The sequence below is a fragment of the Tachysurus vachellii genome, chromosome 13 (assembly GCF_030014155.1).
Source record: "Tachysurus vachellii isolate PV-2020 chromosome 13, HZAU_Pvac_v1, whole genome shotgun sequence".
NCBI lineage: Eukaryota > Metazoa > Chordata > Actinopteri > Siluriformes > Bagridae > Tachysurus > Tachysurus vachellii.
In genome coordinates, this window is record NC_083472.1 from 17,886,398 (window position 1) to 17,905,364 (window position 18,967).

The 18,967-nt window shown below is 35.2% G+C and overlaps 1 protein-coding gene across 3 annotated transcripts in view; it reads right to left on the minus strand.

Moving 5' to 3' along the window:
• The window catches only part of gria3b (glutamate receptor, ionotropic, AMPA 3b), a 124,204-nt gene extending 106,034 nt beyond the window's left edge, over positions 1 to 18,170 (minus strand). For all 3 annotated transcript variants that reach the window (XR_009649377.1, XM_060885036.1, XM_060885035.1), the window contains exons 1-2: positions 17,439 to 18,170; positions 16,684 to 16,842 (exon numbers count right to left, since the gene is read on the minus strand). Coding sequence is in view for 2 of the 3 variants with exons in the window: in XM_060885036.1 (XP_060741019.1) it covers positions 16,684 to 16,842; positions 17,439 to 17,520 (241 nt within the window). In the remaining variant the exon portion in view is untranslated. The remainder of the gene's footprint in view (positions 1 to 16,683; positions 16,843 to 17,438) is intronic.
• Positions 18,171 to 18,967: the final 797 nt, after the last annotated feature.

Genomic DNA, 18,967 nt, shown 5'->3' on the forward strand with positions numbered 1-18,967 from the left:
TTCTGGTGCACCAATTAGAATAATCTGCCATATTTTCTTGGTTCTGTATTGCAAAATATATACAAACTGTGATGACAAGACAGTAAGTAAGGATGAATGTAGGCATGGTATGAATGTGGTCTTCCTATGCTCTATAAGCTTATGATACTAGTGATACTAGTCCACAATTTACTTCCACACAATCGAAATAAGTATTATGATCATTTATGTAATTAAAACAATTTTTAAACTTCACTGTATTCACAAATGTAGATGAAAGACACACTTAAACAGTAAAAATGATCTTGAGATACTCTTGAGGGTTCCACCACAGTGACAAAAAAGGCACTATCTATCTATCTATCTATCTATCTATCTATCTATCTATCTATCTATCTATCTATCTATCTATCTATTTATTTACTTATTTATCTATTTATCTGTTTATTTTTGGAGTTTATAACCTATACCTTTATAACCTGTTTTTCATGTAATAATAAATAAAATAATAATAAATAAATAATACAATAAATTCATACTTTTCATACATTCCAGACTTACATTTTTAAATGAAATGGTATGAAAAGATATAAAAGAATGTATGAATGAATTCAAATGAAATCCACCAATTATTTGAAAGCATTTAAATTTCTTTTGAGGTCTAGTTTCAACATTTTGGATTACTGTGCTATCTTGGCACTGTTTCTCATGAGGTAAATGACACGTAATCCAATGAAATCATTTTCAATTGTTCGAACATTTTCAGGTTTCTTATGCGATGCATTGTGAGTTGCATTGCAATATTCAGTGGCAGTGCTTTGCTTTTCACCAATACATCACTTCAGAAATTCATGAAAAAAAGAAATTCTCTTATTATCCTTGCCCTTTCTTCGACCGAGATTCATTTCAGCTTTTCAAACATCTTCCTTCTTCCCCAAGGCTTGAGATATAGAGTGGAGGTGGACAAAATGTTCTAACTTCAGTGAGAAACGAAGGGTTAGACTGAGATGCATTTCCAAAACACATCCCACAGGTAAATGAATCACAACCGCCACAAAGGCTTCAGTAAACACTCAGTCTATGCACAAGATAAACATATTCCCTCTGGGCTATGAACAGTGAAGCACATTAAAAACTACACTATACATATACTGTAACTACATTAAGTAAGCTGTGGGCACAACTATGTCTTTACTTCTCCTCTCTAATCTCATCAACTTGCAATTGAAACCACTATTTTGTTATTTGTAGAACAGTAACATGAACCAGATTTAGAGTCTATGTCTAGCGTCAGAAGTGGACAACTGAGTGAGGTTGAAAGCTGACAAAATCTTTCCTCGTCAGTACTTTCCAGTGATAAGGCTTATTCGTTAATGAAGAGAGCAAGGCTCAGTCAAGGGAACAGAATTTACACCGTGCAGGAGCTTACATGCGAGCAGATTTAGCAGATGGCAAAATAATTAAAGGAAAATGCTAGGCTTTCTATCAGCCATACAAGATTTTGTGGAATGGTTTTTATGCATTATCACTTTATTCTTTTTCTCTCTTGTGCACGCTCTTATCAAAAATATACATTTTATAACATTAACCCCCACATTAACCCCCACAAAAAAAAGACAAAAAAAAAAAATCCAAACCTTTTGCTAATTGGTTCTTAAGATTATAGCTAATTTCAAAAACACACATAAAAGCTTCTTGGCCAGAAATGTTTGATTTACTGCAGATTTTTTCAAAAGATGAGATGCAAATTTTTTGCAGATAAGTACTTTTTTTTTGCGGATTACTACTTGTTTTTTTTTGGTAGATTACTTAATTCAATGAAACTGCAAGCACAGTATTCTTCTTTTCAACTAGTACTAGATCATTTGTGATTATTTTGAAAAAATGTTTGCTTTATTGCATGTTAATTTCTGCAATCACAAAATTGCCACATCCTTGATGGACTGATTTAATAGTATGTTAATAGTAGAAGACACAAATGTGATTTCCCTTCAATCTAAATATAATGTTTGCCTTTCAATGAACCAGAGTGTGGAAGATTCTCCAGAATACTGAATTAGGAGAGTCTGGAAACCCTATTGTAAATCATAAAGGAAAGAATCTAATGTTACAGAAGCAAGGCTGGTTTATATTTAACTTAAAATGGATACAAATATCACTTTAGCAGATTATGAAAATTGTTATATTATACTTTCATACCTTTGGCCTGTAAAGATTTGATAATGAGATGTTTATATGAAACAGATATTAGTTTGTGTAATGTAATATCGCTAACTGTTGATGTTAAGTTGGATTTGTAGTTGGGTTTGGATTCCAGCCTGAAGTGGCAATGGCCTAAATATGAACACTACCACTACTAGATACTCTGAAAAAACACAGAGGCAGAAATGCCAGCACTGTTAGTTCGAGCTGTGAATTCAAAGGTTATTCAGTCTCAGCTATCATAAAGTTCTTGAATGATCTCATCTACAGATGTGCCAACTTTTTTCGCAAACTTAAGAGACTGTTTTTTTATGCTGTGAAATTATTATTTTGTTTGTACCTTCCCTATATAATTTCTAAAAAATATAGAAAAGTATATATATGTATATACATATATATATATATATATATATATATATATATATATATATATATATATATATATATATATATATATATATATATATATATATATATACACATACAAGTAGCCTAATTCAAACTCACCACAAAACCTGACCAGGGAATGACTAAGGATGAATGATTGAACATCTATAAGTGTCAACCTTTTAGTTCACTTGTTTAATTTTCAGCACATAAATCATATAATGAACCAACCAGAAGTCGTTAGAGCTGTATTGTGTCCTCCTATTGTCTGGAACCCACTTCAAAGTCTATAACTACTGTATACACTATATACATACCAAAAACGATATACATATCTGTACTCATTCTGTAAGTTAGATACAGTTAACTTCCTATTAAGAAAAAAAAAATCAAATGTTAAGTTTTAAATGTACTGAAGTTAATATAACATATTTTATTTATATACATTTCAGCATAGTGAACTCTGGATTGGAACGCAATGGCAGTCATGATACAGCAGTGGAGCAGTGAGGGTTAAGGGCCTTCATTAAGAGATCAAATCAGAGCTTTAACCACTTAAGCCACCACTACCTCCATAGTGCTTAGGGCATGAAAATAAAAATCTCCCGCACATATGATTTTTCTGTTGTGTCCATGGGATCCTATTCTTAAATGCACTCCTCTTGTGTCAACCATATACCCTGTGAAGGACAAGCATTCAAAAAGATTTTTTTCCTTTTCATAGTATGTAATGGCAACTGTGCATTTTTTGCTAGATTTCAGAGTGCTACGTATGTTTTATTTTTTTAGTTATTTTTGCCTCCAGGCAAATCGGTCATCCTTTACATCCAATTCAATTCAGTAACATGGTGTAAATCAGTCTAAATAAATGTGTTGAGTAGGCATATTCATGCTCACAGTGGAATAAGAGAATCCTCTGCAACCTAACCGAAATATCAGCCGATTGTTTCTAACTATCCAGTTTTTTGCACATTCAGCAGGCTTCCTTTATGAGCAATCTCTGGTTATAAGCCTATATAAAGGTCCAGGCAAGGCAGTTAAAAGAATCTTTGTTGTACGCATTTGTTCCGTTTGTTCCCTGTGTAAAAACAGCAGTCTGCAGAAACGGCTGCAGCCCAATAACCATCTGCTGGCTGGGTGTTTAAGAACTGGAGGAGCCAATAAAAAAGGGGGAAGGCACATGTAAAATCTTGGCAGAAGAGATACACGCCATTAGCTTAATGACAGAATGAAGGATGGGCGACTTTGTGCAGACGGAGCGGTGAGATTAAAGAGCCTAGGACTGCAAGTTTACTTTTAACAGAATAATAAATAGAAAAATAATCAAGAAGAGGTAAAAAATAAAAAAGTTCAGGTAGAAGGAACATAGAAGAGCAACAACACTTGTGTCTCTTAATTCACTTGTGGCTATTGAAAATGTAAAATGTAACGCCATCCTCACGTCCTTTTCATGTTGGTTCTGTAGCTTTGAGCTACTGTATTAAATGTACCTGCAACTTCATGCCTCGAAAGACATAATGGACCAAACCGAAGTGATTAAACTTGTTTTCTCTCATCCTCATGTCTAGCGCCTACTTCAAAGTAGCAAAGTCTTTAGGTTTTAAAGAAATAAAACCTTTCAAAGGCAGAAATCCTGCCTATAGGGTTTATATAAATAAGCTGTTTGGCTGCCAGTCACTAATTCAATTAATTGTTTGCCTTAAAAAATGACTTAAACTTGAAATTTCTGTTTCCTGTGAAAAGTGATATGACTTGCTAAATTGAGTAAGTTGCACAAAAGTAATTCAGGAACTTAATTTCTTGACTTAAAGTGGCCAAAGAATGCATTATTCATCAGTATGATGAATAATAGAGTGAATTTTGGGTTGTGTAAATACAGCAATAAAAGATGAACTGTGATTGAGTTTAAATGTGAAAGTGAGCAAAAGTGTAGAGTAAAAGGCAAGTGAAAGTTGCTCTAAGTGTCATTGATTCATTCCTTGTATGACATTTAAAAAACAGAACACAACAAAACATACTATTCATCTAACAAACAGTGAGTTTTTCGATGTTCAAAACTCTTTGCATTATCATAATTTGACAGAAATCAATGTAACATCTTTATAGTATGTCGCATTGTGAATGTAGCATGTTTTAGTATTTAATCTGTTAATCATACTAAAAATTAGGTTGGCGCTTTGGGACTTACACAGCTGCAAGACTGCTAATAAGAACAACCTAGCAGGCAAAAAAAAAACAAAACAGTGTATGTCACTGGATGGGACGGCTCAGAGATCATAAAAGGGTAAAATATGTTGCTTAAAATGATATTTTACTCTGCAGTTTTACAAAATGTTTGGTTTCATGAGTAACCAGCTTAATGAAAATGAAATGAATTGTTATAAAGGTCTAGTCCAGGTCAAATGCTGCACAGCATAATAACCCTTTTAAACTCTAATGAAATGTATTTAGTGATAAATTGACTTTTCTAGAATTGAGCTATACAGCATCACTATACCGACTCCGAGCTAAAAACGGTGCTCAAACCTTTGTTACTGATAGTAAAGAAAAACATCTGGGATGCCATTAGAAATGAACTAACTTGTCCAGATTAGGAACACAAAATATTGTATCATTATAACAAAGCAAAGATGACTCAAACATGTAGAAAGATTTTTAAATGGCGGTGCATAGAACGGCAACCCTGTGCATTGTCTATTGCCACAGAGACGTAAAATTATGTTTTGTTTTTTTTTATTCATGTGTAACTGTATATTTATGCATATAGTTTTTTAAATTAAATTTCCCCACTCAGATCCAGACCATTTCCTAGCAGCATGTTCACTATCTGATCTCATGCTACCGTACTGTAACATTTATCAGTATGTTAGTGTCAGGCATCAGGCATCAGGGACAGACACGAGTGCAGGTAAACAAAGATTTATTTAAAAAGCTTGCCAATAGTCACATAAAATAATAACAAAAGCCAGAGTCATCTGAACAGCAAATAGCATAAGGCAAGAGAAATTAAAAACAATGAAAGAAGGAACTAGATCACAATCAGGGTAAAAAAATAATAAAACACAAAAGCTGGGTGTCAACTGGCAGCAAGTTATAAAGCGTACAATATGTAGTGAGATGGTGCTTATGGAAATGGTTAATTACTGTGACTGTGACTGTGTGACTCGGATGACGGTGACTGTTACAGAAATCATGTGTGTTGGGTATTGTAGTTTGCTCTGGGTTCTGGGAGTTGCAGTATGATGCAGATTCTGGTGTTGATGTGACATTTAGTCTAACTGAGCAACTGATCATTGAAATTTAACTGGAATTTTTATTCCAATTTTTTACCAAGCAAAAAAGATCTTATGTTCTATTGGCTCACACGACAAAGGCTGTGATTTTGGTCTTTTTTACCAAGCAAAATATCCTACCTTCTTATGTTCTATTGACTCACACCACAAAGGCTGTGAATTAAAATCACTGCAAAGCGAAAATAACAGAAGCAGAAATACGGCTTTTATGTTCCACATGTCTTTTTCTTATTCCGAATCATATTCATGATTCATGATTCAGTCTTCAATATCACCATAACAAGGAGACCAAAAAATAATAACCATAGATGTTGTCAGGTGTGGGATTATAGTATCATTACCTGGAATTCTCTGTTTGATACCAGATATGCCAATGATACTGTTATTGCTTTAGAATGTGAAATAGTGGATATGATGGATAACGTGATATAAAGTAATGATCACATTGACCGCATAGCCTAGGACTGTACTGATCCAACAGCATAAATATCAGCGTATGCAACGGTCCACATTGATATACAACAGCTGCACTGTTTTAAAATGACGGCTGCTATAAGAAGGCACAGAGGCAACGTGAAACTCAATCAGCTTCACATAGAAAAACAGCCAGTTACGCTTGAATAGAAGTTTGCTTTTTAAGTTGGAGAACCACCTCTGTTCCAATATCAAAGTTTCTATGACTAAGTGAGATTAATATAAAATATAAGCTTACAGCAAATTTCTAGCTAAAGGGGATCTAGCGTAGCTTTGCAGAGTAATTTGATATCTAGTGATTCAGTATATTGATTTAATTTGAGAGCAAGTAATTTTACAAGCAGTGGAAGGACCATTTTGCGCATGGTCCAATCTAGTAGATGGATCTTTATGCACTGAATTCACATGTAATTATAAGATGAAAGAGTTGCCCACAGTTAATCTCAAATATCTATTTGAGATATAGTTTTTTTTCACATGGAGAGGAAGTGTCAATGAAAATAGTGTTAGATGCCTGGAAAGTGCCTGAAGGGAGAAAGCTGCTGAAGTCAACAACAATTTTAAAGTGTATTTCAAAGCTTTCTCAGCAAGTTCAGACCCAATGGTGTTAAATTTGACATTTTGACAATAATGGGTAAATATTAAGGGGAATTTATTTCTGCATGCAGGCACAAGAATAGCTTAGTGTTTTTTATATAATGCAAGCGCATCACTAATTTACTCCCTATGTTTATAATAAAGAATATATGCAGCTATGCTGATGCTGGGAAACCTGTGGTATTTTCATATACACCTTGAGCTAAAATTGCAATTACATTACTGCATCTCATGACCTTTTCTTTTTGAAGACAAAAAATAAAATGGTTTTATATGAAGTGCAGAAATTCAGACCCATTTGTTAAAACCTGGTTTTGTAAATATTCATTATTAATGACAAACCAACACTGGAAGATAAATAAGATAATTTCCCCAAATGCCAAATTGTGACTAAAAACTAACTGTATTTAGTAACTTGTTAAAATGAGAACATACACTCATTGTCCACTGAAACAGGAACCATTTGTTAGCAATGCATTGTATAAACTCACACGGATAAAGGTTAAGAGCTTCGGTTAATGTTCACATCAAACATCAGAATGAAAAAAAAGTGTGAACTCTGTGACTTTGATCATGGCATTAAAGTTGGCGACAGATGAAATGGTTTATGTATTAGAAACTTTCACACAAACCAGTCTCTGGAGTTTATATGGAATGGTGCAAAAAAAAAATAATAATAATAATCTGGTGGATTGAAACACCTTGTTGATCAGAGAAGATCATGGTGAAGAAAATATGAAATGAAATGGCGTGATTGGTTCAAGCTGCCAAGAAGAGCATAGAAAATTTCACTCTTTGGAATTGTTGTGAACAGTAAAAGCACCTCAGCATGCACAAAACATCAAAACCTTGAGGTAGGTCATATTGAGTCTTGTCAGGAAACAACAGGAATCTAAGGCAATCATGGGCACAGACTCACCCAAACTGGACAAATAAAGATTGGACAGATGAAGTTGGAAAAATAAATAAATAATAACTGGTCTAGCTTTCAGCTTTGGGTGATCCTGTTCTTGACACACAGGAATGGAACTCTATGTGGTCTACTGCTGTAGCTCATCCACCTCAAGATCTGATCTGTTGTGCTTGCTGAGATGCTTTTTTGCTCACCATGGTTGAAAAAATTGCTTATTTGAGTTACTATAGACTTCCTGTAAGCTCAGACAGTCTAGCCATTCCCCTTAATCTCTCTTATCAGCAAGGTGTTTCAGCCTACAGATCCTCTGCTCAAGATTTGTTTTTTATTGTTTTTCACACCATTCTGTCTACAGACTGTTGTGTGTGAAAATCCCAGGAGATCAGTTTCTGAAATAGTCAAACCAGCCCATCTGACACCAACATCCATATTATGGTTAAAATCAGAGATTAGACTTTTCCCTATGCTGATGTTTGATGTGAGCATGATTTTTGTTATGAGCTGCTGCCACATGTTCAGATAACTGCATGAATGTGAAAGTGAACAGTTGTTCCTAATAAAGTGGATGGTGAGTGTATACCACAGTTGGATCTACAAACTGGATTCAGTGAGATTATTTGTCATGAATCAAGTGCCAAAATACGATAATTAAATACCATTACTGAAAATATGCATTCAGTATAGTCATGAGAACTGAGGCAATATAAACGCTATATCCTAAAGTTCTCAAATACTATCTAAACACTATATTATCATATACTAAAGTATATGAATGAACAACTACAGAGTTGCCTAAAGGACAGAAAACCTACAGTATTTGTTGCAAGTTAAGCCAGTCAACCAATTGCTTGCAAAATATTAAATTAATATCAATAGGTGAAATGCATGTTTTTGAGAAGCCATATTTAGACCTATAGATACATATTGAGGATTAACGGCAAAAAAAAATCATACTGAAATGTATGTTTTGGGCTCTAAATCCATACAAATGTTATGAAATGGCATTTAATAGTAGATATATAAAAATGCACCCTTAAAACAAACACTGTTTATTTGTAGAGTGGATTTTTTTTTCTGGGTAAAGTTATGAAATCCTTCAAAATGTGGGCACATTTTCTTTACAGAGGAGTACATCTAATTAGCATGAACATTATCATTTAGTGACTAAATAAATATAATAGACCGAAATATGTATAACACAATATATAAAAATGCAATATACAGTAACAGGACGTGCTGTGTTGAAGTGCTGTGTTATAAGCTGCTGAATAATGAGGGCGGGAGCCATATTGTTAAATTTGCAATTAGTTCAATCAAATTGGTTTAAACCACATTTGCAGTGATTAGTGTGATAATTGCAACTAGGACTATTCATACAGCAGTGTACTGACAATGTACTAGACTTGTATTAGATGTTTATCTAAATGCTTGCCATCTTCTCATTCATCTACTATTGCATTAGTCTTTTTTCATTTTTATTACATTCCTTACATTTAACAGCAAAAAAAAAAAAAAAAAAAATGCTATCTGCTCCGTTAGACCCATTTTAGACCAATGTTTCTGGTTTAAATGCAAGTTCATGGGTTTTTAAATGCAGTAATCTAGACGCTATTGAAAAACAAAGTCATGAACACTTTTACTCATTAAAAATCTTGCAACTACAGTATGAGGCGTGAACTACATGCCGGTCATTTACATAATACGAATGGAAAACCTAGAAATATGCATGAATACACATGAATTTCTGCATAAATATTAACTTAACATTGCCAACTTTAGTTGCCAACTCTGAATATGGGAATGACTGATTAGTTTGGATACCACCGGAAATGTATTTAGTTTAACTCCTGCCCTTTACCTTGTTAGATATATGGAGCATACAGAGAATATCCAATATGTGCCACACCCACAGCAACAAAGCAACATTGCGTATTTTTGTGTCTACATTATCTTCACAGGAACACGTCCCAAAATGAGCAAATAAAAAACCCAGTATGTGTTTTCAGATTAAAGGGAATAACAGCGACTTCAATAACATGAAAAACTTCAGACTGATTTAAGTCCAACATCAAAAACAAAATAGCCTGCGTATTTGAGCAAGTTGTACATAAAAGCACTCACTAAAGTAAGGAAATTCAGACTGCAAAAACATATTTCTGCAGCAAATTAATCTAAATAAAGCATACACTAATGTGTTGGCTTGGCTTTCAAATAGTGCCATATTGCACATATTAGCCTCACAGCTTGAATCACAGTTGATGTTTTATGTTGGTCTACTGCCTCAAGTAAAGCCACAATAAGCCTGTCGGCTGTATTGTGACAAAAGGTAGTCTTAGTGACTTAGGCGACTTTACTTTTTAATCTAGTATTTATTTTAGTCCTTTCTGCTGGAGCTGATGTCCTTACACTTGAGCCCCAGGAGCATTTCACAGTTTGTTCCAGCAAGATCTAATGCTGCTACCTTGAAAATACAAGCACTCCTCCATTATTGTAACTCAGCAGCCCGGTCTGATATTCTCAGACAGCTTTTTGTTTGAGTGTTTTTGCTTTGCCAATGTTATCAAAAAAAGGAAAGAGAGAGAGAGAGAACAACTTCAGCCAGAGCTGTTTTGTTTGCCAAAGTGACTACCGCATTAGGCATGTGCCTCTCTTCCTGTCACATTGAGTTGGATGTCATGGCATGCCATTACTCAAAACCGCTCACTCAAAATAGCATCTATTGCCTAAAAAGCTCCCTGAATGTAACCGTCAAACTCTTGGATATTTGCGAAAAATATGCAAATTACAAACTCTAAATTGTAGACTAATAAAATAGACCTGCTAAATGCCATCGTCTGAACCACACAGAAATAGGAGGCATGCTATATTACTTTTATTTTTTTAAGAGCATCTGGTTTAGACAAAAAGCCAGAACTTGGGCTGAGATTCTGCATGAAGCAACAAACATAGTAGTGGGAGTTTTTTTTTTTATGAATCTCACAAGACAAAGAAAGACCATGTTCATTACAGTAAATATGAACAAAGATACCTTTTGTTTAGTGTCGTGGTTTAAATTAGGCTACTTGTTTGATGAGGCCTACAATTTTGGTAATAGAGCTAAGAAAATGTATTCAAAAATAATAACTGCAAGTGGAAATCACACACAGCTCGATTTCAAAGGCCATGCCCACTTCAGGTTTAAATCTGAATAAAAATACAGATACAAATACTGATAGTGTGTATGGACCTAAAGGATCTAGTATATTTGCTGTATAACTGCTTAATGGAAATTAAAGCAAGCAGAGTGAATGCGCTCAAAGTCTAAACTGTGTACTATGACAAATGAGATCTATAGTTTAGTCAGACAAAATAATTGCAGGAAATAACCTTTTATCTCATCCAGGTTCTTTTTTTTTTCCTTATGAATATCCTTGCTCTTCAAATATATAAGCCAATCTCTCGGGCAATCATAAAACGTCACTCTCCAGAATCTCTGTCATGTCCCTGAAGCAGGATTCTTCTTTGCTTATTTGTTCAAGTATATCGATTTCATGGTGCAGGGATGCTTTCTGAGAAAATATTTGATCATTTTATCACTTATATCTTTGGCTGTGATTCATGAAAAAGACTGATATGACTCGTTTCGCCAAACAAGCCAGTGACAAAGAAGGAACAAACAATTTTATACTGAAGGTTTGCTTTATATGTCCTGCTGTGTAAATGTGGGCCATTCTGCGCTGTTATAAATGAAAGCTTCCAGACAGACATATGACCTGTCTCAAGCACGGCATGGAACTTCATATCCTTTAAATAGATTCACCTAACAAGACATGGCCTCCCATGTGAAATAAAAAAGAATTATAAATATGTGGTGAGAGCAGAGTGTTGTTGTCGGAGAGAAGACATTGTTCAGTAAAGTTATTATTATATAATGCTTGATGTATTATACGGTCGGAAGGAAAAATTCAGTCTACTGTAGCTTTGTATTGTCACGACGTATATTTGGCACATATCCCAAAACAAATGGAAAAATTAGAAAAGCAAATAAGTCTACAATGATGCCCCACTCAAGTATCATCAAATAGCACTTCCATGAAGTGGAGGCTTGAATTTTCTGGGGTGGTTTTACACCGAAATCCCCAGACGGCATGTTGCGTTTGTGAACTGATCTCCGATTTACAGTGAATATGTGTTACCTGGATAAGAGCAGTTTGAAACTGAGCAGGGCTTTGTAAAGATTCTGACAAGCTTTTGTCATGTCTTATTTGTGCCTGCTGTTGGTTATACACAGTAAGAAGTCTTAAATGCTACATTGTCCTGATCAGGTAGAAAATAGGAAGTGACAGTGAGTGTTGAAGAGTAACTGATAAAGTAACCTGAAGAGATCTTATTGATAGCCCAAATTAGTGGACAAACAATATAATGATATACAGTATGTACATAACACATAACCATGTGATTTTTTAATGGTTATATAGCAAGTTACTGATTAGTCACAATCCAGTCTTTGACATTTTTTTATTCTTTGCGCTTCATTACGATAACCTGAACAAACCATGTGTTTCAGCAATAATAAACTATAATTAATATTTATACAGAAAATTAACAGTGATATAAATTGATGTTTGTTTAAATACCAAAGAAATGTTTATTTCCAAATTCCACCACCATTGACTAAAGTTCCATCCATGACTACAGTAAATTCATGTCAATAAATAAAAATTAAATGATCATTTTCCTAACTGTTAATATCCTAATGAATTGATATTTACAATGTAAATACTAGATTATTTTTTTTCCACGAGCGTGTAAATTGTTGGTCATTGTGGGCTTATTGATTTACTTATTTATTTTAATACCATTTTTTAATGCAGGTCATACATACACGGATTTTGCTTTTCATACAATTCATACAGCTGCAAGGTTTTTCGTTAATGTTATTTATGGTGTATTAATGCTGAAGCTCATTGTTTGTACATGTTAACTTGTGTTGACAAATCTTACTTTTGCTAACTTTAATGTAAAACATGGCTGGTATAAAATACCCCAGAATAATGTTGTTGTGGTTTTCATGATCAAAATGAAGCCAATTGTAGTGTTAAACAATGTTAATAAGTTCCCTCATTTAAATTTTCATAGACATACAGAGACCTGGGATAGCTAGCTAAGTTTTTTTGTATAAGGAACAGGCTTGGTTACCTGGTTATCTAACGTAGCTTAATGTTACAAAAATAAAACATTTACTTTGTTTCTTCATGCATGACTTGTAATGTGGAGATGCAAAGAGGTTTGAGAGTTTGGAGGTGAGGCATAAAATAAGCGGGCTACAAAGGAAAAAATAAAAAGAGAAAAACGGTTGGTTTTCATTTCTTGAACCAACTTGAAGCTGAATATGAATGTAACAAAGCTCTACCTAACCATAACCATGTCCACCATCATTGTGTACTGCGTGCACTATTAAACCAATGTGCTGTATTATCATACCGTATTTATGTCACATTATTCACCCCAAAGTAGAGTCACTGTGAACTGGGACACTCCAGGTTACCTTGATTACATGTGTTTGGTTCATAATCATCTAAGAAAATTTTAAACGGAACGTATATCAAGGGTGATTCCTGCTAACCTCTCATTGTAAATATGTTTGGTCGGGAAAAAACGTCATACAAAAAAAATCATAATGTAGCATCAAAGGCTTGATTACAATGTACTTGTCAATACAGAGTATAATACACTGCAATACTCAAGACTAATAGTTATTGCAGTTAATGCATATTTTTAAATATATTTTATAAAATCGCGGCTGAGAAAGTTCTTCTCCAACAGCTGGGCCACTTAAGCAAACTGATGCAACACCAAAGCCACTTTTCAGATCTTTACTTAGGCACTTAAACATGAAAGTGATTTGGTTAAATAATAAGTGAAAGATGGAAGATGCAATTTTGACAGCGACACATCTGTTGATATGCATTTCAAAGGAAGACCATGAATGCTGCTGACAACTTCCAGTATTACCATGATACAAAACACAAATTTGGAAAAACGACAGATTCAGCTGTCATCAGAGAGCCAATAAAATGCCTCATATGTTGAAGAATTTTTTTTTAAACATGCTCTTGATGGAGCTGTAAAAAGGCAAAACAGTGAGAGAATAAAAATTGGGGCAAGTTCTCCCACAAGACCGCATGGACAGTTTGCAGAAAGATTTAATTAGAAGCCTAAAAATCTAGCCTTATTTCCAACCAATAATCCTGTGCTTCCTCAGCCCGTGTGAAATCGCACACCATGATAATTTATTTATTTCCCGAGTTTCTTATTGTATGTCATCATATCAGGCCGAGTAGCATATAAACCAATGCTCGCTGGGAGTTTTTTGGCACGTTTACTTTGATCCTGTTTCTTCAACCTCAATCCTACTGTATTTATCAGAAACATTTCTCCGACTGTCAGTGAGGAAATGCAAATGTGTTAAATGTGGTAATAAGCTCACACTGCAGAGTGATTGAGAGATCCCCATAAACCTGCAGGGAGGTGTGGGAATGTGCATCAATGCAGATTAGCATCTTTGGACAAGAAAGCATAGGGTTTCTCATTAATGCAATGCTTATAATGCTTATCATAGAAATCTTACCATTTTTTCAAGGCAGCAGAAAGCTAGTAGAAGCCAGTTAACATAATATAAATCTCATTGTAATTTAAGTCAGCATTGCTCTCTTATGCCAGACATACACACACACACACACACACACACACACACACACACACACACACACACACACACACATACTGTATATATTCCCCACCGAATGTATTGGACCAGCAAAGTTGCATCTTTTTGATTTTGCTATACACTAAAATCACTTGGGGTTGAGATCAAAAGATGAATATGAGACGATAGAATTTTAGTTTTTATTAAATAGGATAGAACATGTGACCATTTTTAGCCAATTTCCATTTCTTTCACTTTGCTGGAGGTTAATCTTGATTTCAGAAAGCTGAAATTCTGAGCTATTATCTCCTATTCATGTTTTAATTGCAAACCCAAATGTCTTCGGTGTATAGCAAAAACAAAAGAATTGGCTTTGTGTCCTAATATTTTGTGGACACTATATAATACTATTGATTTTTTTTTTAATCTGGTTAATCAGATTGATTTATCTTTTGTAAAAACACAGCACTGACAGTCTTTTCTGATGTAATTCAAATGATTTAATCTGCATGCTATAATACATGATCATTTAAGCAGTAACGCCTTATTCACAGGGACTCGTATGGTGGATTCTCTGCATAATCTAATGCTAATCATAAAAAGATTTTCAAAAGCAACTTATTTAACAAAGAAAATATATACTCATTGATAAGATAAGGAGGTTGGACAGAGAAGTTTGATCTTTCCATTTTTTGGTAACCTGTTAAGCTGTCTGTTTATAGCTGCTATAACATAAGTGATAATGCTCATGAACATCTCATACAGCATCACAACAACAGGCACTTTGATGTGTTTTAATCTTTACCTAATAATTATTTAACAAAAGCACTAAAATACAATCATATTTATATAAGGAGACTGCGTACCGGATATGTTCAGCATGATGGAACTGATTGTCGTACATCTTACTGTACTAAAGGGATTTTTTTTTTAAGGAGAGAATTATTTTAATATTTTCTCCTAAACAGTCCCTGTAAACCTTGCTTGCATAATCAGACATGTTATCTTTTCAGCATCTATCAGGAACCTCGGCACTGATTCAGATATTCTGTGTTGCCAAGGGAACTTGTCTTGAATTCAAAGAGAATTTGTGTCAGAAATACCAATGCTGTGCCCACAAAACACTTCCACAGCCGACTATTCATCCTCTTATTGCAAAATACTTTCACTCGCAAATCGGAGTGGACAAGCGCTGTTATTAAGACATATCAATACCATAAGATCAGAAGAGAATAATGGTAAAAAAAAAATAAAAATCTGGTCATGTGTTATGTGTATGTATATCTCAGAAAAATAGAAATATTGGTAAACTCAGTTATTATACCGTTCTACTGCATGTACTACTTAAGCAAATGAAAGAGGAGGTCAGAGTTAACTGTAAATAGAATCTCTTAACACTACTAATAAATGTCTGACTAAAACCTTTTGTGAGGCAAAATAAAATGTAAATATATGAATGGCAGTAGGCTTTGCATTACTTTACTAACAACCAGAAACTGGAATGCTTATAAAAGGCTTATGGGATTACACACTAAGGCACCTCTGATCTTTGTAAACTTCTCCTTACAGATTTTATGTGCGTTAGGTAAGTGTTTTAAGCTGAAATGTTGGAAAAAAGTGATTGATAAGGTAAATACTGCTCAAGATGGACAGTTAATTCTAAAAAATAAAGTTCCTTTATAGCAAAGCTCAGAGGAAATGTACACTGCTGGACAGTCTTGTACTTTTTTAATGCAAAATTAGTTCAGCCTGCCTGGTCTAAGAGTACACAAAAACTTTGTATCCAAACAGGGTGGAATTGACTATGATGTATGGGTACAGCCAAAAAGAATTAAACACTCTTCAGTAAGGATGATAAATGAATCCATTTCTGAGAAAAAACAGGTGTGATATTCAATAAGTCACCAATCAAAATGATAGTCATTTATTGTTATAAATGAAATATATAATATGAAGATTTACAGATAGTTATAAGTTGTTGGATTTCATATGACCCTAATTTGTAAGAAAATAGAAAATAATTGCTAGCGAGATTACTCCTATGAGCAGACAAGCTATAAATGTTGTATGGGAATTTGTAACGTTATACTTGTGGGTTTGTACCTGAATTTCCTTGCTGTTTGTGGCTTGTGAAACTGCAAAGAACTTACAGGCATGAGTGACGGAGAAGCTGTTGGAGGACTCCAGGTTATCCACGTTGTAGTTCAGATGGAAAGGCTTCTCACTCATGTTCTGGTTGGTGTTGTAGAGCTGCACAGCAAATCTGAACGCGCTGTGTTCTTGCACCGTTGAACGCATGAAGAGCCCACCTTTAAAACGGTGCAGAAATGTAAAACATCTATGGATTTTCTATAATGCATTACCAAGTCCTTGCAGTGACATGAAATATGGATTTAAATCTGCCTACAAAGTGCTGCATTTAATGCATGTGAAAAAGCTTTGCATCTGCAGGACAGGGTTTCCATAATGACCTCTTTTTTAAAATGTTAGACGTAATATGCCCTAATAACCCTATCACAGACTTTTATTCAGATTTTACCATTCTGCAGCTGCTGGACTTATATAAATGTTACTATGCATGCACTAAATTCAATTATCTTCACTAAACACTGTATGTTTTAATACATCACTGCGAATTTGTGCTCTGTGCTATTACCATTTCTTCACTTGCATTTTAAACTGAATTCAGCCTTACATAAGTACTGTATAGTCTGCATTCAGTACATAATTAGAAGGCATTTAGATATTTTTCCATGATGAAAATCTGTAGGTCAGATTGCAAAGAAACGATCTATAAAAGGAGCTATAGAGACCATGCCTTCCCTCTAAGAAATCGTTTTCATGGTGGAATAGAAACCGGTCGGCGAGAGACAGCGCTCAAGACAACCAAAGCTATAGGACTCACCTATATTTATCTGGTTTGGAAATCCGGCGAGAGATCTACCCAAAAGCCAAAAGAAAAGAGGAACTGCACTCAATCGTGCCATTTTCTCCTCTTTTTTAAGAAAAAAAAATCCCGAACAGTTCCGAGTATAAAAAAGAGGAATCACATGCACAACCAACCAAAGCGTCCTGGAGAATAAACAGCAGTGCGCGCTTGCAGTGCGCGCAATAGCTTCATAGAGAAGCTGAACGAAATAAACGTGTCTGCAACTGGAGAGAGAGAGAGAGAGAGAGAGAGAGAGAGAGAGAGAGAGAGAGAGAGAGAGAGAGAGAGAGAGAGCGCAAATGAGGAGATTTATTCCGTAAAAGATGATGGCGGATCTACTGCGGATCTAGGGCTACTCCGGTCACACTCCGGTTGAAGTGGATTAAATGACGAGGAAGAGAAGCGAAGGTGAAAAAAAGACCTTCTCTGTGCGTCTACATCAGCCTCTTTCACACACTGCAAGGCGGATAAATAGGACCGCGCAAAGCTCGAACTGCCGATCAATGCGAAAATGACACAAAAGCCGGTGTTATGGCGACCTCGAGGAAACACGAAGACGTTCTTTCACTATTATGCTCAGTGAACACACCTAACCAGGTTAATTAAAGCCTGGGGTATAAGCCGCATCAGTGTCTTGCGTTGTGCAGACCATCTCTCTCTCTCTCTCTCTCTCTCTCTCTCTCTCTCTCACTCACTCTCTCTCTCTCTTTCTCTGTCTATGTGTGTGTGTTTCTCACTCCGGGATGGCGGAGGAGTGAAGCTGCAGTAACAAGAAGCCTCTTTTATTGACCACCAAGGATCGCCGGTTCAGATGGACCACGTTGGTGCGCCTTTGACAAACAATATGTCATAAATTAATAATCACTTTAGCAAAAACAGCATGCTGTTAAAGGCGACAGTGGTGCGTCAAAAGCATCCACAGTTGCGTGCTATAATGACCCTGAGATGCGTCTTTTCGATTTTTAAAGTCTGTGTTAATGCGTGATTTGAATTTGTGGGTTTTCATGAAAGACTGACGCTGTCCATGGTGCTGAGGGAAGAAGCCACTGTGTTCTCACGTGCTCTTTTTTCTACAAACACATTTAAAAAGTTATGAACGATTAAGATCAGGATGAGGTGTGTGTGTGTGTGTGTGTGTGTGTGTGTGTGTGTGTGTGTGTGTGTGTGTGTGGAGGGTTAGCAATAGCAGTTTATTCTGCTGCTTCATAAGACATTCATTACAACGAATTTTCGAATTGCATCAGGTCAGTTTATTCACTGCATTCACAAAACAATAATCTTATTTCTGATTCTAACTTAAGCCCAGAACTTAACTTATACCAGAACATGTCAAGGCTTACTCCTCAGTCTTTTGTGTTTTTTAATTGCATTTTAATTAAACACCGAAACACTGTAGCGATTGGTAATGGAATAACCTCTGCTCCTCTACTCTGCTTCAGTGCAGCTTGTGGAAAGAAGAAGCTTTCATTGCTGGTCCCTCTCAAGTGCAGTTCAAAGATCAGGAG